Raw genomic sequence first — 25,342 nt, forward strand, 5'->3', positions numbered from 1 at the left:
CCCACAATCACTTATGTACAACAAGCACATCTTTACCTACTCTTAATCTTAACATATTGGACGCTTAACAAGCCAGCCACCTTCAAATTGCCCTTTGGGGATAAAAATCTCTGAAATGTTATTTTGCCGTTTCATCGGTTACCTCTCCGCGTTCCTCCCGCCGGCCAATCGCACGCTTCAATCTAATCCCCGGGAGGGAAGATTCTAGTCTGTTGCCACGGATGCCGGGGGGGTCGTGAGGTCAAGTACGGCTAATTTATTCACTCAGTCAGATTTCCTCTGGCTCGTGGATGGCAGATGGAGAGGTCTGATATGATATCACCCATCTGAATCACCCAAGGGAGGGGAAAATGGGAGGGGGGGAGAGAAGGAGGGATGAGAGGAGAAGAGATTGACAGGAGAGATGTAAAAAGAAAGGGAGGAAAGATAGTAAAAATTGGCAAATTAAAAGTGGTTAGATAGAGAGATAGGCGCGAGGGTAGCATAGCCTGCAAGAGTGTGGAGTGTGTTCGCCCCACCGAGTCGTGTGTCAAGCTGAACATTGAGCCACATAGCCTCTTATCAGATGTGTGTGGGTGAAGTGTGTGTATGTGTGTGTCCTTATCTTAAGACAAGTGGTTCTGGTCCAATAAGATCCTGGAAGATGGTAGGAATAAGCGGCTTAGACCAAGATCTCAGATGGAAGGGGGAGGGAGGAGAGATAGCGCTAGGGAGATGAGAGGAGAAGATGACTAGGAGAGAAGAGGAAGAGGAGGGGGCGATGGACAGATTAGGAGGATGGAGGACAAGGAAGGGACATTTGGAAAGAGATGAGACGTGGAGGGCTGTAGAGATCGGAATGGAAAGATGTGATGTGGAAACAGTTTGGAGAAGTTTTTTAAAGAGCAGGAGGAAAAGGGGAGGGGAAAGTGAGAGAAGTTTGGGGTTTGAAATAGTTCTTGGCTTTTTGTCAAAGGGCAGGGATTTACAGGATTTGATCAACAGTGTCAACTCGAGGACACTTTTTCCCAAGAGGTTCTGAGTTTGTGGCTTCAACAACAGTGTCCCCTTAAGAACACTCAGTCCCCAAAGTTTTTGACTTCAAGACTTGGCTTCCAGCAGCTCCTTTATTAAAAATTTTCCACTCCACTCCCTTTTTCCACTACATACAGATTGAGGGCAAGACATTGATCTTTGTCTGTAGAAAAAACTGCATGCCTCTTGTCTCTGAAAGTACCTATCATTAAGAAAAGATGAGGAGGTCTAAGATAAATGTGAAACGGTGGATCTTTTCAAGGCTGTCCAAAGTGGCAGAAACCTCAAGGAATCTGTAAAGTTAGCATCTGTCAAAGGGCAGGTCTCGTCTAATCACAAACATGCGATGTGTAAGAAGATGTACTTTTACCTATCACATTTTGTGTTTTAGGAAAGAACTCAGTTGAGAGGTCACAATGTAGAATTTTGTTAACTTGGCAGAACCGGTGAGCCCACTGTTCTAGTGACTGCCATCACAACAACTTGTTGAAGCAACAAGACCAAAATAAAATATGCTAAGCTTTACAAGTTGCTTTTCTTGCGATCAGTGTTATTGAACTACCCGAGAATCCAAAACAACACTGTAACGCTCAAATGAACTGAAACCAATGCTTGTGTTTTGTATCCCCTCAGTTTGGCGACCACATGAAGATGAGGAACCAGCTTTGACGACCTACGGATGTCCAGCCTCCCCGGACCATTTGGCTTCAGCAACACATCCAAAAACTCTCCAAGAGGGAGGCCTTTACTGCTTATAACCCTGGAGGAAAAACATCATCTTGAGCATTTATTGTATTTATCATTAGGACTGCAGTAGTGTAAACTGTAAAGTCTGTGAAGGACTGAACATACCCACCAGCACTTACCTGGCACGGAATGATCTGGACTGAACTCAGTTCAAGTGAATTTGTCTGGAAACAGATTAACTCACTTTAGTTCTACTGAAGAGAAATGAACTGAATAGAAGCTAACCTGAACTGATGTTGGCTGATTCTCTTTAAGTTCTTCAAAAATACTCTTTCTTCAAACAGCTCTTTTCTGAGCCCCCCCCCCCCTTCAGAAAACCAAATCCTTCAAGACTCCAACCCAGATTCCCTCACTTCCTCAGACCCTTTCCAAGGGTCTTGGACATTGTCTCAATTCTTATTGAGGAGGAATCATCTCCTCCTCCTCATAAAATACTTACGACCTCTTTTGTCTGTCCAAACATGGACCTCCACAGGGCAGCCTTCAAGATGGAGAGTTCCTCCTATCTGCCCAATCCCTTGGCCTCCCCAGCCCTCATGGTCCTGGCCTCTACTGCTGAAGCCTCTCGGGATGCCTCAATTCCCTGCCAGCAGCCACGTCCATTCGGTGTCCCGGTTTCTGTTGAGAAAGACGTCCATTTGCCATTTAACAATGGTTCTTACACTTTTGCATCAATGTACCACCGCCAAGGTGGTGTCCCACCAGGATTCCCCAACAGGGATTTTCCTCCATCCCTCCTCCACCTCCATCATCAGTTTGCCCCACCTAACCTGGACTGCTCGCCAATCAGCATGCTGAATCACAGTGGCGTCGGAGCCTTCAGGCCTTTCGCCTCACCTCCAGAAGATCGGGACGGGGCGCCAGGCGGGTATCAGTCTGCTTTCACCCCAGCCAAGCGCCTCAAAGGCTGTCTGGATCCAGATGCTTCACCCCACCTGCGCTACTCTGATGCAGAGGGGAAAGAGTACGACTTTGGCGGCTCCCAGATCCCTCCTGGAGGCTCACCCAGCAGCGCCTTGAAAGCAGTGGAGGACAGTGGGAAGAAGATCTTCGCTGTATCAGGCCTCCTGTCTGATCGAGAGACTTCCTCCAGCCCTGAGGACCGCATTGAGCGCTGTAAGTAGCAATTCATTGCTGTTCTATATTGCACTCAAGGAAACTAGGACCCCATTGAATGCATACACATGGGTGACAACTGACAAAAACATGAATACATTTGTGGAAACATAACAGTACAGGTCACTGAATGGTTTTATGAGTATGACAATGCTGTGAATCACATACAATGATCACCAGATCTCAACCCAATTGAACACCTATGGGAGATTTCGGAGCATCGTGTTAGACTGTTCTCTTTACCACCTTTATGAAACTACAAAATGAGAGAATATCTTTTGGAGGATTAGTGTTTATGCCTCCAGTAGAGTTTAGACACTTGGAGCTTTCCTACAGGCTTGTGATGGAACAACACCTTAATAAGACACTTAATGTTGGGTTTTTCGTGCATATTTGTCACCCATCTGTATGCAAGATTAGATTGTAACGCATATTAAGACAAATTATTGGAACTTGTTGCATAGTGTGCTCACATAACATTTAGACAACACTCAGACCACATAGACTTGCTCTGTAAGTCTCTTCCAGTGCAAACATAAATCAGCGCCAATATAATTATACACGTGTTGTTTCAGTGTGGTAAAATGAAGAAACACACTACATCACAATTTCCATTATGCATTTCCTTCAGCTTACTAGAAGTTGTTGCACTGATGTACGGTCTCTTGATACATATTAGACACACCCCTAAAAGTGCAACGTGTGCAGGATTGTCACAATGTCACACGTCTAATACTCAACCCACATTTGATCAAAACGGTTCTTAAACCACCATATTCTAGGATTATTCTACAGACAACTGTAATAATTAAACCTGCAAACAACACACATGCACAAACTTGTACATCAAGACTCACAAACACGCACACACAGCCAAATCTAATTCTGGCTCTCAAATGAAAAATTAAAAAGTACAACTTGCTGCAATTTGTAAAAGAATGCAAATTTTTACACACTAACATCACACACGCCAATAAACAATCCCATCTATGTTCTCTTGTCATCATCTCTCCTGGCTCTCCCTATCCTTGTTTCACAACCCCACAAGCTCCACTGGTCACATTAGCATTCACCAGTGGAAGGATGCCATTTGGCCCTCACGCAGTGGGAATCTGATTAGTGTTTGTGTGTGTGTGTGTGTGTGTGTGTGTTTGTGTGTGTATATATGTGTGTGCATGTGTGTGAGTGACTGGTTCAGAGACCGGCCATGCTCTTTGCCATCAGCATTCATCATAGCTCCACGCTGGCAGCACTCTTGCCAAAAGATTTACCCACATACCCAAAACCTTGGCAGGGCCATGTGTGTGTGTAATAAAAGGGAGGTGGGAGAGGGGTTGTGAGAGCTCCAAGCACAAACACACAAGCATCCACAAACACTCTGTTCCAGACACACAAACACCTCTCAGCATGAGCACCAACATCTCCTACACATGTCAACAAGCTGCATCGGATCTCAGTGACAAATTAGGAGAGAGACAGAGACGTGCCTATAGTGTATAATTCAACTAAAAGAGAAAGTCTTTCTCTTTTAGTTTTTTCCCCATTCGGTCTCTCCTTTCTTAACTTCATTTATCTTTCCTTTTTTGTCTTTATTTCTATATTCCTTCTTTCATTTCTCTTCCGCCTCTTGTGAAAGGAGAGCCTGTGTGTGTGTATGTGTGTTTGAAGGATGCATCCTTGATGGAACACATGAGAGACAGAGGCGACGACCTGAGACTGATCCGATAAAAAGACCACCGCAGGAGAGACAGAGAGGGTGAGGAAGAGAAGGGATGAAGGAAGCAATGGAGAGAGGGAAATTGGGAAAATGACACCCGGTGGCTGGCTGGGAAGGAATAAGAAGGGGGAGAAAGATATCAAAGAGCACACAAAGTGCGAGAGGGAAGAGGAACAAAGAGAGGAGAGAAAGGAAGAAATGACAACTCTGCTATGGAACTGTAGTCTCATTAGACTGCTGATTTAAAACCTTTTTTCACGTACATTTTCCATTTGTGCCGACATTGTGCAAAAGCTACTGTAGTACTAGCAAGTGCCTTGCTCAAGAGAACTGTGGCTGTTGAGTGTGAAGTATGTTACTGCCATATGTGCCATGTTATCACTACAGATCTGTGAGCACTAAGAAGGAGGCCAGAAATAGAATAGGAGATGGGTACAGGGCTCCTGTGCTGTCTTTTGGAACGGCTGAATCTGTATCTAATCAGGTTAAATCTTGGCACAAGTAGCCTCCACCTCTACCATAGGCTTCTAATGCAATTGGATGTGCAGAGGCACTGCTCACAGCAAAGAATTATGGGTTCTCCTTCACTGGTTTTGGCTATCCAGTGGAGGCGTAAAGAACAAACAACACTTTGGTACAATCCCATGAGAACAGTGCTCTAGCTGCTTCACACACACATTAGCTAACTAGCAGCCTTCTCGCTGTTTCACACATACCTCTAGAAAATCTCACAGTGAGAAGAGCTTTATAATGCTTCGGATCATACGGTGTCATCATTCTGGTACAAAAGATGAAATATTATTTGCAGGGGTTTCAATATGTATATGATGGCAAACAAATAATGAAAACTACTTGATTCAATAAGTTTCTGAAACTTGAATTCTCAGTATTTTAAGTATATCTTAAGATTGCTTGAGCTACATGGTTTAACCCACAAGGGTGTATCCAGTGCAAGCATGACATTGTAGATTCAAGTCTGGCTAATGGACTTTGAGTCATTTGTGCCATAAAATCTGAATCTGAACAGTGTTGATATTGTTTACATGGATACAATTTATAGCCGTCATTAAAAGGCCGGTATCTCCCTACTAAAAAAATAACAGTGATTATAATTTAATGTTCAAAGCCAACAGAAACACATTGATTTTGCTTGCTTTCCGTTCCTTAAAATCCAAACAATCCAATTTTAAATAAGTATGTTTCTCTCTGGGATACACGCCACGTGATTGCTTAGTTGCTATACACCAACTGTATCAATTCTTTTAAGTCATCTCCAAGCACTTCTGGAGTTTTGACGAAACAATCTTAGTCCTCTCATGAGCCATTTTGGAGCTTACAAACACATATTATGATCTTCATCAGCGATTGGAGCTGGTTCTGTCTTCACAGAGATAGCTTAGTTGTCATTAAGTGACTAATGGAGCTGTTTTGAATGATTACTCAAAAAAGCTGCTTTTTAAAAACATTTACATGTAGGTTTGAACTTTTTAAAAAAAACTTTATTTAAATACATCCTGATCACAAAAAATTTAATTCCACCTCCTGCAGCTCCTCATTGCATTGTACAATATTTAATATAATAATTTGCTTACAGTAATGACAATAAACTCTAAAAGCTTGTTTGGTAAGACAAATATCCAAAGTGTATCTTGGGGAGATTTACACATGCATTTCACAATTTGGTTACCATGGGTACATTTAAATGTTTAGTGAAAGGTGATCTTTGACTTCTTAAAGCTTAAATTATACCTTCCACAGCCACATAGACGCATTTGCTCATGTCAGCGTCCACAAAACCTTTGCGTACAGACAAATATGTATGGCCACTTGGACTGTATGACCGGAACGTATGCACCAAGTGCCTGTGTGAACCCTTTGGCTAGTTCAGTGTCAGTAGTGGGAGTAGTGTGCCTTATATGCAGCAAGACAGAAAGTGGGACATAGATGGACATGTAGCACGTCTGATTTTCAAGCAGGGTAGCTCACTTTGTGATCTGTCACAGACTAGGAATTCATGTCCTCCTCCACAAGCTTTTTAATGTTTGACTTTAAAAAAAAAGAGTCATGATTCCATGTAATCTTGGGTTTTATAGAATCGTTCAGTGCTGAGGTTCTTGTCCTAGTGATAGTGTTGCCTACGCAGATATCCAAAGTAGTATATACAGCTGCATGATCACTGTCCACGTCGGAGTCTAGTTAAAGTCCAGGAGTACATCAGAGCCTTATCACCTGTCCTGCGACGTCATATCCATATCTTAAATGTGCTGCAGATTCTCACTACCACTGCTTTTTACGTCTACCTTCAACCATTTACATATTGAATATGTCTTTTAGTTCTATCCTATCACAATCCAGTCATCTGTCGTGTGGGAAGGTGATCCTTTCATCTTTGCTACACATTAAAACAAGAATGATGTTAACACAACTTGGAAAAACCCTACAACCCAAACTTCCCTGCATGCAATTCTGTCAAGCCTGCCACTCCAAGCAACAGTGGCCTACTCTATGCTAAGCCCTCCCAAATCCCCCCACTGCACTGACAGGCACGTTGGCTGTTAACTAAACCCGCTAACCTGTCATCCGCTAAACCTGCACATAAAGGCCCCATCATGCCTTAAGAGGACTATGCATGTCATATTATTGTAAAAGCTATTAGCATTTACTGTGTTCACATTGTAAGGTTTTAGCACAAGAATGAAGGGCTGAGGAGCAGAGGAGGGTTTTTGTGCATATACAGTAAAAGAGAGACTGGAATTATGGGATGTGTGATTGGAATTAATAGTGTTGACAAATGAAACAATCCACCCTTGCAGTGCACATGTTTGTTTGTGGAGGGGATTTGGTGTTTTTGCCCGACGTGTCAATGCAAAGGTTTGAGTGTGTTTGCGCCTCAGTATCCAGCACATTCTATCATATTTGTTTTCCTCTGCCTTTTACTTCTCTTTTGTTCTCCCCTCCATCATTTTTCCATCCTTCCTTCACTCCCTCCTTCTCCTTGTGTGTGTGTGTATGTGTGTGTGTGTGTGTGTGTGTGTGTGTGTGTGCATCTCCCCAATATGACTGTGTGACAGCTGTAGTCTGTTTGTTTACATTCTCTCCGCTCTCCACATTTACAAGGCTGAGAGATTTACACTGAACCTGACCCTGAATGCCTCACCCAGCTTCCTCATCTTTCTTCTTCCTTCCTTTCCCTTTCTTTATTGCTTTCATTTTCTACACACACAGTTAAAATAGACGGTAAATACGAGAAAGTAAGACAAAGTCAACAAGAAGACAAATGTACAGCTGAAAAAAGAAAGAGAAATCGCTGGCAGGGAAAGAAAGAAAGAAAACAAATTCTTTTAGCGAGTCAGGGTATGGAACGTATGAGGGAGGAAGGGGGGTGAGATAAAAGAAAGGATAAAAGCAATAAGAAAAAAAAGGTTGTGGGAAGGAAAGAGAGAAGGAAACAGGGAGGCTGGTGAGATGTTGAGCTGAAATGCAGATCCCATCTGCCCGACTGAAGTAAAAACGGAGGAATTCTGAAGACAGCACACCATGGACAGGTTTATATTGCTGAATGCGTGTAGCCTCCACACTTACTGTCCTTACTTTCCAATGGTTTCAGTCAAATTACTTTAATGCACATCAGCATACGACAGTAACGTTTAACAGAGTGCACCACACACAGCTGTTAAAACACACAGCGAGAGGCCTCCTCTTCATCCTGCTCTTTGCCTTTCTTCTCTTCTTTTTTTGGAGTTGCGTCCTTTCTTTGTTTATCTTTTTTTTTGCCACAGAGCAAAAGTCATGTGTGTTGTTTCTTTCTGGGGAAGACTGGAACAAATTGTTGTAGCAAAGAAAAAAAAAATCACAGCAGAGAAAAATAAACTAGGGAAAAGAGAGTTCTCACAACGGGAAGATAGATTATAGTGATGCTGATGTTGATGGATGACAAACAGATTTTGTTTTGAATTTGGCTTCCATCTTTAGCATGAGGCAGGAATTACTGTGGGATTTCTGCACTGCACTTCCCACAGACCACCTGTCAATCACACTGCTTCGGTGGGGTCCTGATGTGTTCAGACTCTGAATGTTAATGTCTGTTTTTTTTTTTTTAAATCATTTTCTGTCCTTTCCACTCCATTCGCTCCCTGCTGTGGCACACAAGGAGTTAAAAAATTAGCCAAGGAGACAGAAACGCTCATCCTTCTCCTTGTCCTCACAAAAATCTGCCCTCCTCCACCTCTCCCTCCCCCTCTCCCTCCCTTCCATCTCTGCCTGTCACGGTCTAGTGGCAGGGTTAAGTTAAGTAAGAGTGTTCTAATAATTAGGACTGGGACTCGCCTGCCTGCTTGCTCGTGTGTGTGTGTGTGTGTGTGTCTTCCTGTCAGTGCTTAGCCAGATGTTAAAAGGCTTGTCCCTCTCATGTTGCCTCCCTGTCAGTCTCTTCTGTGTGCCACACACACACACACACACACACACACACACACACACACACACACACACACACACACACATCGAGAACTGTCCTACTTGTGGTGGCTTTGTTTACCCCCAAGTGTGTGCCCTTCTGCCCTTCTGGCAGCTCCCCCAGGGTGAGGAGTGTGTGTCTGTTTCCCTGTCAATACCAGCCTCCATGCATCTGATCCATACATATAATCCCCATATAGGGTAGCGCTCGCTTTTGTTTTCTGTTTGTTGGGACTGTGAGCTGTGTTTTCTCTTTTGCTCTTAGAAACATTTATTTTTTTAATGAAATAGTCATTGGAATTTAGAAAGAGTGTTTTTTTTCCATCTCTCTTTCAAACCATTCCTTTCCCCTCCCTCTCTCTCTCTCTGGGTGGCAACTGGAAGCAAGCAGCAATTGTCTATGTGTGTGTGTGTGTGTGCTTGTGCAGTTGTGTGTGCCACTTGGTGTGAGTCGTCTTGGGGTCATTGTTGCGACGCTGCGCAGATCAAGGATTAGTCGCTTCCTGTCGAGCCTTTTGTCGGCCCAGCCACTCCATTTGGACACAGATCACTGTGTGTGTGTGTGTGGAGGAGTAGGTTACACAAATGAGCCGCTGAAGCTGGTGTAAGGCAAATGAAGGAGAGCGGATGAGATGAGAGGATTCCCTCTGTGGCGCCCTGTAAAATATTCTCCAGCCTCAAAAGTCATTTCATCTTATTATCACTCCTAAAATCTGACTTTTTTTCTTCAAATGAGCAATCACCTGCTAACATGGTGACATAATACTTTAGATCATCCCACTGCTGCTTTACTTGGTTCAAGAATTCTCCAGAAACAGTGGAAGCATGTAAAAATCAGGTAGAGCACTCTTGGGACAGGATGTCACTTTGCATTCAGGGAATTCTCCAAACAGCTTCCTTTGAAGTGAAAATGACACAATCCCTGTAGCACTCTCTCTCCCCCTCTCTTTCTCAAACAGACACAGGCCCAAGTCCGTAACGTCCCAAGTTCCGGAATTCCACTTTGTTCCCCTGGTGATGTCAGCTTTGGCCAGTAAAAACCCTGCGTTAAAACTCCACTGAGCCTCATAGAACCACAGCACACCTGGCAACACAACACACATTTAGCTTTTAATATGTGTACACACACACACACACACACACACACACACACACACACACACAAGGTTATGGCATGCCCTGAACTTACGCCTGCACTTCACTGTCCTTGCTAGCAGTTTTCAGAAAAGATGCAGGATTTTTTTTTCTTTTTCTGCACAAAAGCTCCCAGATTTTTTAGTACAGAACATAAATATACTGTAGCATCTGTTACTGCCAGAGGTTCTAGTAGTGGTGAAAAGGAGAGAAGAGAAAAGCTGTAGTAATCCTCTAAGTCATCGTTTAAATATACCAAAGAATCTTAATTCATTTGACTATGATAAACCGTGTTAATGTGCCTTCTACTCTGTACAATGCTACATGTTGTACCTGCATGTCTGGCAGAAGCAGAGCTTTGCTTATTTCTCACGAGAGACCCAGCCTTCAGACACCTCCTAATGCAGATGTGTTAAATGATTTTTCTCCCTTCAGTCAATGTTTCTCTTCTCATCTCTTCCTCCCCTCTCTGTCTCTAGCCTTCCTTTCCCTCCATCTTTCTCCTCCCTCCCTCCCTCCCTCCCACCATTCTGTCCTTATATCCTTCTCTCCTCCTCACCCCCCTATCCTCTCCTCAGTAATCTAATCTGCTGCCAGTTTGTGGATGCAGTCTAGTGTGACAGGCCTCCCCCCTTGCTTTTCTCACTTTCACACACACACACGCACACACACACACGCACACACGCACACACGCACACACACACAGACACACACACACACAAACAGCAGGCCTGTTTCCAAAAAGCCCACTTGCTTGGCACCCCCCCACCCCCACCTCTCTCCCGTCTTGGTCACACCCTCTTTAATATTGAATTATTCATCAAATCTGATTGGTTCCTGCTGATGGCGGCCATGATGCGAGCGAACAGTCTGTGTGTGTTGTGTGTGTGAGGAGGGGGTTGTGGGTTCGAGATCGTTAGCTGTTCTTAACGCACTGTCGCTTCACAAAGCTGGACTGGCCCGTTACTTAACACACACACACACACACACACACACACACACCTTATTTATTTATATTTGTATTCTTTTAGACTAAACCACTTGCACCTGTAGAATTTTTGGAAGTGAAACACATCTTTGAATAAGGAAGAAGGATTTCTTTCCGCGTTATTATTTGACATTGAACTATTCTTTCCCTGAAGTTGAAAGTTGCAGTTAGTGATCAGATATCATTCAATGTGTTACGTCTCGGTATCAAAAGTTGCAGTTGCATCCCAGAGGGACAAAGCTTAGCATCTGCTGCAAAAGGCCTCTAAAGTCCCTTAGAAAGGTGAAACAAATCAATAATGGGTGTTTTATATGCATGCCAGTGTGTGTGTGTGCATGCTCATATAATTTGCATACACTATTCAATATTGGGAGTGCACTATGCTAGCAAAGACTTAAAGGTCTCATTGAAGTGTGTGTAAACAGCCTGTTTTATCACCCTCATTTCCTTACAATATGTCGTTTTTTATTCACTTTTCTATCGTGAAATGCTAATTCCCAAGCTAAGGCTATCATGGCAGCAATCGGAAGTGCCCCAACCAAAAGGCCATCTGAGAACATTGATTTAAATGGGGGATGTCCCTTCTATGAAAAGTTCCCCACTTGCGAAGACGCTCCAGCTCCAGGCATAATGGTGCATGTCTCTCCAACAGCATGATCAGGTTTATCCACGACATTCTCCCACACCTCTAGTGTGTTTTTGTACGTGTGTGAAATTGCATTCATGCGGCAGGCTTTGTTAAAGGCATAAACAGTTGATGATCACGGATTTGCCCACACTTGAGAAAAAGACGCGGATAAAGAAAGGATGAGTGTGTCGGTGTTTGCGCACGTGCGTGTGTTCGGTATCTCAAACGCCTCGCAAACACTTCACGCTGACCCTGTGGTGCCTCTGCATATCTAAAAGGCATTACAGGGGCGAAGAGTCTGTCTGTCCGTCGGTGGTTAAGTCTCTAAGCAGAGCGGAGGCACACACACTGCTCTCATAAAGTCTCAGGTGTGAGTTCAGCTAGTGACCTTTTGTTGCAGCTCACACCCTCTCACTGAATTTTCCAACGGAAAAGGAATCATTTTAGTGAAACTAAACAAGTTTACCTCATCCTCATCCTCCTGCACACCCCTCTCCCTTCTTCCCTATATCCCTCCCCCTCTACCCCTCTCTCTCCTCTCCTCCCTCGCCACCGTGTGTGTGTGGAAACCCAGCCCACTGTTCAGCAGATGAATAATTTAGCGGTGTGTGTATCATCTGTTTACCGTGCTAATCCATCTGTCAGCAGGCACCTATCGATTCGCTCCTGCCTGGTAATTGTGCATCCGCGCCACACGCACCCAGAAATGTGCAAACACACACACACACACACATTACTAGACGTACACACACGCACCTATATGATGTGCAGGTTAGCTCATATTCAGATCCTGTAGTTGTCAGCCGGCTACCGAGACACTTCATTTTCACTGAGTGGAACTGATTTTAGGGTCAAGGTCATAAAACAGATATTTGGATGCAACCGCTTCACTTCAGTTTGGTTTTGCAGACATGTTTGGGTCTGTGGTTTATAAAGCTGCTCTACTCTTCTGAAGACCAAACAAGGATTGCACTTGACAATATAAAATGCACCTCTGAATGTAAATACAACACAACTGGGACAAAGCATATGAGAGAGCTAAAAAAAAAAAAGACATTACAAGAAACAAAAAATTGGATCTTTCCTTTTGTTTGAACTGGAGAAAATAAAAATGAAAAAATAAAATGACAATAGTCAATATTCAGATCAAAAAGTAAATTGGAACTGCTTCCATTTCCTGAATTGCTTAAAATAATAGCAGACCCAGCTGTTGCTCAGAGACGAGGCAGTGGCTGCTTCGATTCTGAATAACATCTAAACTCTGACAGTGGAAGTGGGTAATACTTAAAGGAAAGAATAACACTTTATTGGCTCACTTGCTTATCCTCTCTAAGCAGAACTGTTTCAGCATTTTGTTTACTTACCTCTCTTTCAATCCTGCCTTCTTTGTCTTTTTGCTTTTATATATGCTGCTTTTTTCAGGCATCTGTACTTCACACGAGTATTCATTTTTCTTCCAACTTCTTACTTTTACCCCCTCCGTTTTTACACAAATATATGTGTGCTTTCTACTCCTTACATTTTCAAAACAGGCTCGTTTACTTTTATACTTTGTGTACATTTCAGACCCTGTACCTTTTTTACTTTTACTTGAGTAAAGAAGTGGAATCAATACTATTAATTTTTTTAAATATTTCAAGTATCTGTACTACTACTTGAGTAGTGTGCCACCTGCCACCTCTGTGGATCATAAAAGAATCAGTATTTGGGCATTTTTACTTACTGACAAGGGAGTACATAATTACATACTCCATAAAATGACTTAATATCTTTGAGATGCTAAAGTCAAACATTTATAGGAACAGAGAAAGAAAGAAATAGTAAACAGACACGTAGAGAGACCGTGTTAGAGAGAGCACAGTACTATAATGAATCCATGGGTGACCATTGATGGTTGTAATTATCAAATGGCTGGTTTTAAAAGCTCATTGATTGCTGTCATTAGCTCCATGAGTGATTACTAATTGCTGCTATACTATGTTAACCACACAGGGTGCATAGACACACACACACACACACACACACACACACACACACACACACACCATTCATCAAACACACACTCACATTCATACTTTTGCTTGCGATCCACATGTCTGATCTGATTATCAGTGAATACGATGAGGAAAACATAAAATAATGCAAAGAACTGAAGAGGAGGAAAGAAGCTGTGATGTTACGATGAAGATTTTTTAAGTACATTATCTCTCACCATCACTCCATTCTTGTAATCCATATCATATGATCCATTTCAAACGGCTTTGGCTCCTTTGATCAGCTTAGCAATCACACCCATTAGATGTTGTTTTGAATTACCATGAATATCCAGAATCTAAGACTATTATCTACTTAACCCTGTGGGGTTTTTGTGTTGTCAGACCTCTGAGCCCACTTTACACCTGTTCAACAAGAAAAGCAGTTAACAGTGACAATTTACATTCAGTAATCATTCTATAGAGAGTCATGTTTGGTTGATTGTCTGGTCAAAACTATGAAGACGTTTCTTCTGGATATGTTCAAAGATTGTAAATACCTGCTTTTTGAATATATGGAATATTTACCGAATCAAGGCATGTTGAGTGGAATGCCATTATGAGCAATAGAATGTGAGATTACTATTAATAATTAAGGAGCGTCAACTCACCAAATCTAAAGGGACATTGGAAATTAAGAGAAGTGGCTTGTGGTGATTGACAAGTTATTACGGGGTTCTTTAGATCAAACTGGCTTCATTTTTCCTTCCAGACTTCCAACCTCTATCTTCTGCTCCTCCATTCGCAGAAGTTGACAATATAGTTCCCTGTGATTCCAACAATTTCAAATGATCCCTTTGTGGCCGCATTTGCTCCTCAGCTACTTCCATCCCAGCTTGATGTTTGATTCTTTTTGTGCGTGTGTTTGTGTGCATGTGGTTTTTGTGAAGAGCCGGGGGCTAATGTAGTACTTGTGTTGTGTGTATTTGTCAGTTTATGTTCAATTGTATGTGTCTGTTTTTATCCTCATGCATTACACTCTTTCTTCTTTGTGTTTGTGCGTGTCCTACCCTGAGTTACGACACTTGCCAAAGGCTTGTGTTCTGCTGTCCAAACCCGGCTTCCACCGCCCCTTCTTTCACACACACACACACACACATACAGTACACACACTCAGCGGGGTACGCAGCAGGGTTCATTTCGATGTGGAACGTCTAATATCACATCCCTGCGGCAAAATGCTCGGAATTCTGCCCTCCTGGAGAAGCATCACATCTTTGTGTGTGTGTCTGCTTCCATCTGTTTATACGTGTGTGCGTTTCTCCATCTATATGTTTGTGTGTGTGTCCATCTGTATGTGTGTGTGCGTGTGTGTCAGAGGGTTTTAGAAGCAGGCAGGGGCTTAGCAGAGCAAAAGAGAGCAAATCTGTCAGCTCTCCCTGGGCAGACAACCCTTCTGACCCTCATTCAAAGACATATTGATTCTCCTCTACACCCAACAGGGGAGAGTGTGTGTGTGTGTGTGTGTGTGTGTGTGTGTGTGTGTGTGTGTGTGTGTGTGTGTGTGTGTGTGTGTGTGTGTGTGTGCGCGAGTGCACAAGTGCTTAACACAGCCTGATCTTTCCTCCTTGCTTCCTTCATAAGCACAGAGCCTTGTTACTGCAGCGTTGTTAAATAAGATAAAACATATTTGATTGTGTAATCAATGAAACCGTTTTCTTTGTGACTCCACATAGACACTAGAGTGAAAGATGGAGATTATTTCAGTAAAACCACAGATCTTTAAACACCAGCCTGACCTAGTTTGCTGTTCTTTAGGGTTTTTTATCTGTCTTGCTCTGTTTCCTGTCTGTTACGTACTCAGTTTTGAGTTTGGAAAAAAAAGTCAGCGGGTGAAGAAACACAAACCGTGCCAGCCGCAGAGACGAGGTTTCAGCTCCTCTCTCGTCTTAGTGCTAACACCATATTAAACCTCACTATGTGCACTTGTTAGCCCTGCCTTGTTTTCCAGGAAGAAGCCTAATGACCTATGGGACGTCACCAGTCGGGGCTCTGCAGTCTGTTAGGGACCCTGTGTGTGCTTTCATGTAATTGTCAGAGCAGTGTCGCGCAAAGACTAGGTCAGGACCTAAAGGCCAGTGGAGGGAAGATTAAAATCGCCTCCCCCAAATCATACTGAAGATGGTGTTGGCTAAAGCTTCTTGCTGTGGGTAGCCAAAGACTGTGAAGTTACTGCATGGTAATAGTTAGTGACATGGACTGTCTCTGTATACTGCACAACGCCATACTGCAGAGGAAACTAAGTCAAACAGATTCATGCCTGTGTGATAAGTAAGAAGCTGAGGTTTTTTTTGCCTAGCTTAGCATGGTGACTGCAGGCACTGGAGCAACTACATATGTGGCTCTATGAAGGTAAAAAAATAAACCTACAAACTGGCTAATTATGTTGTATTTTGTTTGTATGAAAATTACAGTTTATTTTGTGTGTTCATATAAAAACATTGATCAGTGCAGCTTTAAACAATCCAAACATTAAGTAAAAGTAGGATTTAACCTGCACATTGACTTTGCATCAATGTCAGAGAAGGCTTGTGTTGCACGTTTATGTGTTTGTGTGTGCGCTCACTGTTGGGTCACATGTCTTGCGACCTGGCACGGAAACACAGCGCGAGGTCCCGGGTAATCGCTGGTCGCTGGGGGCAACCGGTCATGGCAGTTTGTGTCAGAGGGGAGTGTGGGGAGGGAGGTAAGACTCCTACATGGTGGGGTTGTTGTCTACAGCGCGGAAGGGGCCGTGGTATAGTGTCAACAGCGTGCTGACCCTGCTCCTGCCAGCACACACACAGACACGGTCAGTGGTATAAGCTGAAAAGTGCTGGCTGCGGTAATGAAAGGCAGGTGCACCGGGAGGACGTCAGAGTAACAGGAAGAGAAAACGAGAGAGGACAAAAAGAACATATGAAAGTCAAAGCAGGTGGAAACCGATGAGAATGTCTGATGGGCTTCTTGTGGATGTTTAATGTGTATGTGAATTGGTTGGATTTACAGCAAAACAGATAAAAGACAGAATGTGTGTGCGCGCGTTCGTGTGATCTGTGTAGTTAATGCATCGTAACACCTGAGGGCACTTTGACCACCCCTTTCCTGTCCTCACTGCATTCATAATTCCCCCATCAATACACACACTACACACTGAGGTGGCTGATGAGTGATGTCTGGCATCAGGCATCCATCACCTCCTTACCCATATCCACTCATCAATAAGTGGTCAGAATGCTAATTGTGGTATTTGACCAGAGGGTTGACCAATTAACTAAGGACATTTTTAAATATTCAGAATCCTGTAGCTTTAAACGTGTATGACACCCAAATGATGCCATTCATTTTTATTACCTAAACAGAGCATTGTGATAGCTGGAAGCCTCAGTTAAATACGCTGTGCACAATACATGGGACTGTGGCCTAGAAACCTCTACCAGATGGCATCATGGGATGTCGGTCATGTTGATTTGATAGTTTTAGAGTTTGATAAACCAGACTCAGCAATTGGAAGCTAAAGGATGGATTTAAAAAGGATCTGTTACAGAATAGTATGTTTTAAATTCGTTCTTAGGACGATTTCTTCTATAAATGACCGGATTTCTTGTTTGAATTTATATCTTTTGCCTTTCACCAAATGCCGTCACATTATGTATGATACTGTCTCCTTTATCCCTGAGGCAAATGTTGAGGGAAATCAGTTTTAGTAAGCTCACACTCTCTTACAATCTGTGGGTGGCAACATCTGGAATTCTGAGACGACATAAATTAAGAAGCACGGGTTTGAATTTGTGATTGAACTTGATTCAGATCATAAAAACACAATAAACACACCTTGTCTGTATCTGTTTTCCCTCTATCTCGTTGTTCCTTTGTCACTGTCTCCTCTGTCTCTCTCTCTCTCTGACACACACACACACACACACACACACACACACTCACACAGACAGAGCGGGCCACAGATGGCATGGTGGTGTCAGGGTGAGAGGGGTTTGTTAGGATCAAAGAGCTCCAGTGTGTGGCCCCTCCACCCTTCACTTGCTTTCTTCTTCTCTTTCTGTTTGTCATTTTATTCCTCCCCTTCCTCTGCTTTCAATCTCGCTTCCTCTTCCACCCCCCACCCTCCTTGCTCCGTCTCTCTTCATTTTTTCCCCTAATCTGTCCATCAGAAGTGTTGATAAATTATTCATGCCTCTGTCTGTCCCCGAAGCCTTGTCACCTCTCCTCCTCTCGCCAGCTCCTCTGCTTCCTCTCCTCTGTCGCCCTCATCCCTTCCTCCCTCTTTGGCCACCTCCTCCTCTCATCTTCTCTTCCCTCCGCTCCACCACCACCTCCTCCATCTCCTCCTCTTCCAGTCTTGCAGAAAGCTCGACCACACACGATCTGGCATCAAAACCCGAAGTGGTACGAGTTAATAAAAAGATTTAAAATTATTCCAGCAACTTTGAGCAATCCTTTAATTTGTGCAAAATCAGTCAAATGGAACACAGACTGGATCTTGTTAATATTCCTCAAGATTCTCCCAAATATTATTTGTGCTACAAGCTTGATGGAAGAGAAAATGTTTCTTTAAAAATTTGAATCCCATTCCTTTAATGAAATATTTGTTTGATTTGAAGCAACTTTCACAACAACCGGTTACCTTTTTATGGCACTTTTCTTTATTTCTGCAGGACAGTCATCATGATGCATGTTTTTTTTCCTAACTCATCTATTAGACATAAGAAACAAAAGAAAGAGAGATAAATGGATAAAAGAGAAAGAAAGGAATTGAAAAGACCTCCTTTAAAATCTCCTTCCTTTCTTCCTCTTTCTCCTTTACACCCCCCTGCGTCCCATATCCTGCCGGATGGAGTGCAAGGTACAAAAGAGTGAAAGAGAGAGGTGGAGTGAGGAAAAGACAGAGAAAGATGCAATTGAAGGAGTAATCTTGTGGCTAATCCAACATTCTCTCCCCAAACAATTAAACACTGGTTTATGTCTGCTTATACTGTAGAGCACTTACTTCCAAACACACGCACGCACACACTCAAACGCAGTTTTCAGAGAGATAAAGTTTGCTGCGGAAAGCTATTAATCATAGGAAATCCAGATGAATACAAAGTTAGGGAGTCTAGTGATTAGTGATAAATTGCCTTGTATTTCCCCATAGGTGGAGTGTGTGTTTTTGTGTGTGGGGGGAGGATTGTATCTTAGCTATCAGTGTGTGTTTGAGTGTGTGTGTGTGTGTATGTGTGTGTGTGTGTTGGCTGATACAAGGGTGTAAAGCACTTGGGCTGAACCCTCGGGTTATTAGAATGCGGCTACGTGTGTGTGTGTGTGTGTGTGTGTGTGTAGGCATGTGTGTGTACGTGTCACATATGGTCTCTCTCTCAAAAGATGGGCCTGTCTCAACCACTCTCATCCCCTGTTACCACGACGATTAATACATTTAAAAAAAAATGTCCCCTCCACTTTCCCCTGGTGCCGGTCACACACACACTCACTCACACACACACTCACACTCACACACACACACACACACACACACACACACACACACACACACTGCTCACTGCTCACTATTCAGTGGAGGTTACTGCTACATCAGCAGCACACACAGCACTGCCTTTAGAGGCTGATCAATCTGTACTGCTGCTTGCACTGATGAATTACAGGAGTCGAGACAGAAAGAGAGAGGGAGAAATCGAGGAAGATGAGGAGGAAGAGGAAGAGAGGCATTGGGAGGATAAAGAGATAGAGGAAGAGATGAGAAGACAGGAAGTGAGGAGAGCGAGGAAAATGAGAGCAATAGGTGGGATGATGATGACGAGTATCTAAAAGCCAAGGAGAAAATGGACAACACGGCAAAGCTTCGAAAAAAGCCTAGAGGAAGAAATGAAATACATAGAGGAAGTGAAGATGGAACAGTTCCCTGCAGTACAATTGAGATGAAATACTTGGAGGTTTAGGAAATTGTGGAGAAAAACAGTAAAACCAGTCCAAGCAGAAGCCCATCACATGGATCTCTCATTTAGTCTCAGTCAGTCCGGGTTCAAGGACAGACAGACAGATGATATACAGAAGCACAGCACTTGAATTGTCCCTAAAAGCAGGGATGCATGGATAATATTGACTTTAGCTGTTACATTTTGACAGACAGGAGGACTTTATGTCAGAGACACAGCAGAGGCATGTTAGGCTTGAATAGATGTCTTTGTATGGCGGTGGAGGGGGGGGGTTTACGGAATGGAGACTTTCTGACATTGTGTTATTTTGAATAGCTGTCATAAGGGTTCAAGACTGATAATGCATGCAGGAAATCTTGCCAAGAACTGGGGTCAAATGAGCAGTATTTTATCAGGATATATTGCTCATTCAGTCATAAAGAGTTCTCTCATAGTAAAATACATTTAAAAACACCTGTTTTTACTTGACATGGTTTGCATGGTGTACAAGAGGCAGTTCATGTTTAGGGACCTTTTGAAATTTTGTTAAAACAAAAGTGAAGGATTTTCTATGCCCAGCTTTTGCTTTCGAGTTTAACTTTTGTGAACCTTGACCTGTGAAATGGGTGCTGGAGGACCCGAAATCAAGTCTATTGTAGCTTACTATACTTGCATCATCCACTTTTATTTAATCCTCCACTGTGTATATATATAAATAGTACACGTATTAACTGCTACTCAAAAAAGGTTTTTTAGGCAGTTACGTTTCAGGAGTTGATGGCACCAATAAGTCTTTTGAATAAACATATTACCGGTATACTGTTACAACAAGCTTGATGGTCAAAGAGCTTTTTTCGCTCATCTGTAAAACTCCTTGTTGAATGGAATTTTGTACAATCATCATGTTATACAAAATGTTAGGGTTATCATTATCATATTAACAGTTTCACCAAGCATGATGCAAGGGTTAACGATAGTCCAGTTTCAGAAATAAGAATGCTTACTAGGGTTAAACCTGAATATAAACCACCATGTTCAGCCTTTTCCACAACACTGTATGCCTTCCTCACTCCCTCTCCCCTGCTTTTATCAAGTTTTTTACTGTCCACCCATCTCATTTCATTTTCTCACATTTTGCCCTCCAATGAAAACATGATTAAACTTTAGAGTAGGTGGATTTACCCTCTGCTATGTCTCTATGACAATATGTGAAATATATTTATTTCACTCCCTCCCTCTCCCCTCATCCTTGGCAGTGATAAATCCATAGCTATCTATGACAGCTTTGTTGCTGCTGGGAGGCCCCTCCTGCCTTGTTTGGCTGTGATTCCAGCCGACAGCTTTAGGAGCGTGTCTTTATTTAAGAGCTGCTGTAATTACACAGGCTTTAGCATATGTAGACGGCCAGATATGATTCAAACCACCGCGACAGGGAGAGGAGAGAGGGGAGCTCAACGGGTGAATGAGAAGAGAGATAAAACACAATGGCGGGAAGCGCAAGAGAGAGAGGGCGAGAGAACAGGACGAGATGGAGAGAAGGAGGGGAGGAAAGAGACAGAGAGGGAGAGATATGGTGAGCATGGCAGACTGATAGAGCAATTGAGAGACGAGGAGAGGGCAGTCAGGAGGGGGGAGAGGAAGAGATATGGTTTGGCAAATAAAAGAGGAGCACGGCGCTGCTGCAAACTGTTCGCCTTATGATGCCTCATTAGGGCTTAGGGCTGCAGATAGTGCCTGTTAGAGAGATCTATGGCCTCAGCGCTGAGAGAGAGACAGAAGGGGAGAAAGAGAGAGAAGAGGAGCAGAGAAGAGGGAGAGAGATGCAGATATACACAGTGAGAACAACAAGAGAGTGGAAAGCAAAGATTAAAGCTGCTGTGTGTAATATTTCTCTTAAGCAAAATATATGACGTTTAAATTACATGTGATACTTGTTTGATTAATGCAAACAAATGTTAAAAAAAGTCATTATCTCGTGACCCGGGATATTGGACCAGATGTCACTAATAAAACTTAAGGGAGCTCAGATTCTATTGCAGATACATTTATTTTGCAATCGCCTTGATTTTTATGTATCCAGTGAGGTTTTATGGCTGTGAAGTTACATACTTTTTTAATGTTAGCACTCCTCTCCTCACACCAGTTTCAAGTGACGATATGGCAGACAATGTCAAATATAATCTGACTTTTGAATATAGTGAAGGTTCCAGTATAATATTGTTTTTGATTAGTAAAAACTTTCTTGTCCACACATTACAAAATCTGCAAGACAAGAGTGGGCATATTGTTTCATTTTGTGCTTGGCTTCTGTAGTCTTCTCTAGTTTAACAACCTAATGTGAAGGATCCTCTCAGCCTGCAACTTGCTCGTCTTCTTCTCGTGTTGCTGCCACTGATAGACAAATATTGGACAGAACTCAAGGATCTACTGTTATTAAGACGTTCTTAGTGTTACCAGTAATACCAGTGATTTCTCCTGTGGCAAATCACTCCTTCCACCATCTGCCACTGGCATAAAGCTCTGTTTGCACTGGAGGAATCCTCCCTGATCTGTGTCATAAAGCATTTGTTTGTGCTGGAAAGCAACCCAGTTGCTTTCCAGCATGACCTGTTGCCTCAAGAACTTCAAGAGTGGAGACAAGATGGGTTTATTGACATCCCTGAGATTATGATATGAGGTGGATACCATGCATTTCCCACTGGTCTCGATGAAAACAGCATACAAAGGAAAAGAAGAGGTTGTCCAAACACAAAGTATTCTATCAGGAATGCCTGCTTTCACATTAGCTTTTTCTCACCAGTGTAGTGTATTGCTGGATGACATTACAAAAAAAAAAAAATGTTGCTGGACGAGCCAGCATTCTTTGTCATAGTCCTCTATGATGGTGTCTGGGCTGTGCCAACGCAGTGGTCTAACTGAAATGAATGAGGAGGCTACATCTTTTTGACACGGTGTTAATGCCAGTCTGAGCACAGCCTAATTTGACATAGCAACAGTCAAGCAGAAAGAGAAAGAACAAAAGTGCTAAATGGAGAACAAAGGACAGTGAGAGAAGGAGCAGAGCAGATAAGGAATCAGACACTGTCCAGGCGACACGGACAAGAAAAGAAAAAGACCAAAGACCACTACAATAAATGTCTCCTTTTCTTCAGCATGTGTAAGAAAGATAGCAGATAGTATATCACCAGGCTCCACAAGCACTAATTAGGAGCCGGATTTTAACAAGCGGAGAGACACAGCGAGGCAGAGAAAGAAGGAGGGAGGGAGAGGAAGAGACGGGAGGAAGGCTGAAGGCGGACCGTTAATCCACCGTCCATTGTCAGTCGCTACAGGAGGAACCGTGTTGGGTGTTTTGCCATGGGAGACGACCGTAAATCTACGACGCAACCTTTACACACACCGCACTCACAATACGCACAGATGCAGCCGTACATGATACGGGCTGACACAAGTGTAGCCACCCAGTGACAGATTGCTTTCATCAGAGAGACCACACAAATCAACTGCCTACCACTCTCTCTCTCTCTCTCTCACACACACACACACACACACACACAGTGAGGGAAGGATAATCAGTAAGCATTTTGCTGCACTTATCCAAAGTAGTAAATCAGAACCTGTTGTTTCTACCATGAAAGGCTGCTTATCTGCTAGCTACAGGTGTGTTTCTGTGCATGTGTGTGTATGGTCTGATGCTTATCTTTATCTTGTAGCCACAGAGGGGCCTTTTGTGGTCTGTTGCTGATTAGCTGTCTGTACACATGCCCGACCATAAATCTACCTATGTGAACCAATATTAGTGGTAATGAGGCATAAGAAAAGGAAGAGTGCATGTGTGCGCTCATGTTTGTTTGTGTGTTCGCTAATAATTCCAGTGTAATTTCCATAGGGGTCTGGTCCAAGGTTTTCTGGGGAATTTATTAGGTTGATTCACAAGAGCTGGATACCTGCTGCCTTAGAGGGCCTCTGAGACTACTATGTTACACACAGAGCACAGACATTCTTGCATACCGACAACACACACATGAACATATGCATTACGCACAGCCGTAGTCCTCACCCCTACTGAGATCTGGCCCTTCCCTAATCATACCATACACCCAGAAACAGTGTAATGGAGTTCCTACCGGCCAGTACACCTGCAGATACGAGTATGCACAAATCGTACCCCCCCCACTGCCTCTCCCAGGCCTAAACATGCATGTTCTTCATCCTAACCACCATCATTTCCCTAACTACCGCTTACGTCGCACCCAGAGGATCCCCTCTGGCCACTAATCATAGTTATGATGGGCTTTTAGGCATGCAGGACGCCAGGTAGGATGCTCCACAAGCCGTGGTCCGAGAACACAATTGCTCAGACCTCAGACTGTATTAGACCGCCTCGCTGTATTCTTCAAAAGAACGATAAAAAGAGCTCAGTGCTCATGTAAAATGTCCGAAAATAAACGTACACTTTTCAGAAAGGTATGACTGCGGTTTGAAGTTCAGACTTTTAACTTCCTGTGTGTAGATAAGTGCACAAATCTGCTGTTACAATTCCACTTGTGCAAACAGGTTGAATCTTAGTCGGAGGAAGACATTCTTCTTTGGAAGGTTGGCCGGTTGAAAAGTGACTACAATGCATCCACACTAATAGGGGTTTAACTGGGTGCGAAATGTTTGGTCTCCCCCCCCATTGTTCTTCCTAATGGGAACTATTGACTGTTTGTGCAATCAGAGTACATCACTATGTATGTACAGTAGATTAGACACTCAGCCTCTACCTCACACTCTCTTTACTTCCATTTATCCTTTTCCTGCATTTTTCTCTTTTGTTTTCCCCGTTTCCAGCCTGTAATCTGCAATTCAATTGAACAATGCTTTACCGCCACGACTGTTGAAGAATTAACGTTGTTGACAAAGCGGTTTGAAATACATAAAGATCACAACAATACAAAGAAATGATTAAGGTATAATGCAATCATTTATGCTGCCTTTGTTTCTCTTTGCATATCTTCCTCTCCCTCTGTATAACAGCAGGTAAACAGTCTTGTAGCTTGTAGTGGTTATGTGATTCAGTAGCGTGGCGCGTTTCCGAATGGTAATTTGCAGAAATGAAAACTTAATCAAGCATGGTGCAGAAGTGGCCCTGAATAATTTAACAGTGAGGGGGAGAATGAGCGAAGGAGGAGGGTGTCAGCAAGGAGAGGAGAGGAAGGTGATGGTAGTGAGAGTTTCTTCCTCTACCATCTCCACCCTTCCTTCTTGTTCTTCCTACCCCAATCTATTTTTTTAACCTTCTTTTTTTTCCTTCTTATTTCCTTTATCTATTGTCTCCCACAATTTCTTCCATTTTTCTTTTACCATTTAAGCTTTTTCCTGCTTCCCTTTATTTTCTCTTCCTTTTTGTTACCTGCTTCTCCCCCATCCATTATTCCACTTTTCTTTCTCTTTATCCTGCCTTCCATATTGTTTTGCCCTCCTCTATTAGCTTTTTGCTGTTGCTTAATTCATCTCTCTCTTTCCTCACTCATTTCCTTTAATATATTTTTTTTTTGCCTATCCTTCCCCCCTCCCATTTTTTTAACCATTCTTCTACTTTCTATCTTTCTTCCCTCCACATAT

At 43.0% G+C, this 25,342-nt stretch overlaps 1 protein-coding gene across 6 annotated transcripts in view; it reads left to right on the forward strand.

Annotated features, from left to right (window-relative positions):
* The window catches only part of rnf220a (ring finger protein 220a), a 164,955-nt gene that overhangs the window by 12,322 nt on the left and 127,291 nt on the right, over window positions 1-25,342 (forward strand). For all 6 annotated transcript variants that reach the window (XM_051396598.1, XM_051396589.1, XM_051396580.1 and 3 more), the window contains one exon: window positions 1,648-2,877. In XM_051396598.1, coding sequence (XP_051252558.1) covers window positions 2,223-2,877 — 655 coding nt within the window. In that variant the 5' untranslated portion in view covers window positions 1,648-2,222. The remainder of the gene's footprint in view (window positions 1-1,647; window positions 2,878-25,342) is intronic.

Source organism: Dicentrarchus labrax, unplaced genomic scaffold (assembly GCF_905237075.1).
Source record: "Dicentrarchus labrax unplaced genomic scaffold, dlabrax2021, whole genome shotgun sequence".
In the NCBI taxonomy this organism is placed as follows: Eukaryota; Metazoa; Chordata; class Actinopteri; family Moronidae; genus Dicentrarchus; species Dicentrarchus labrax.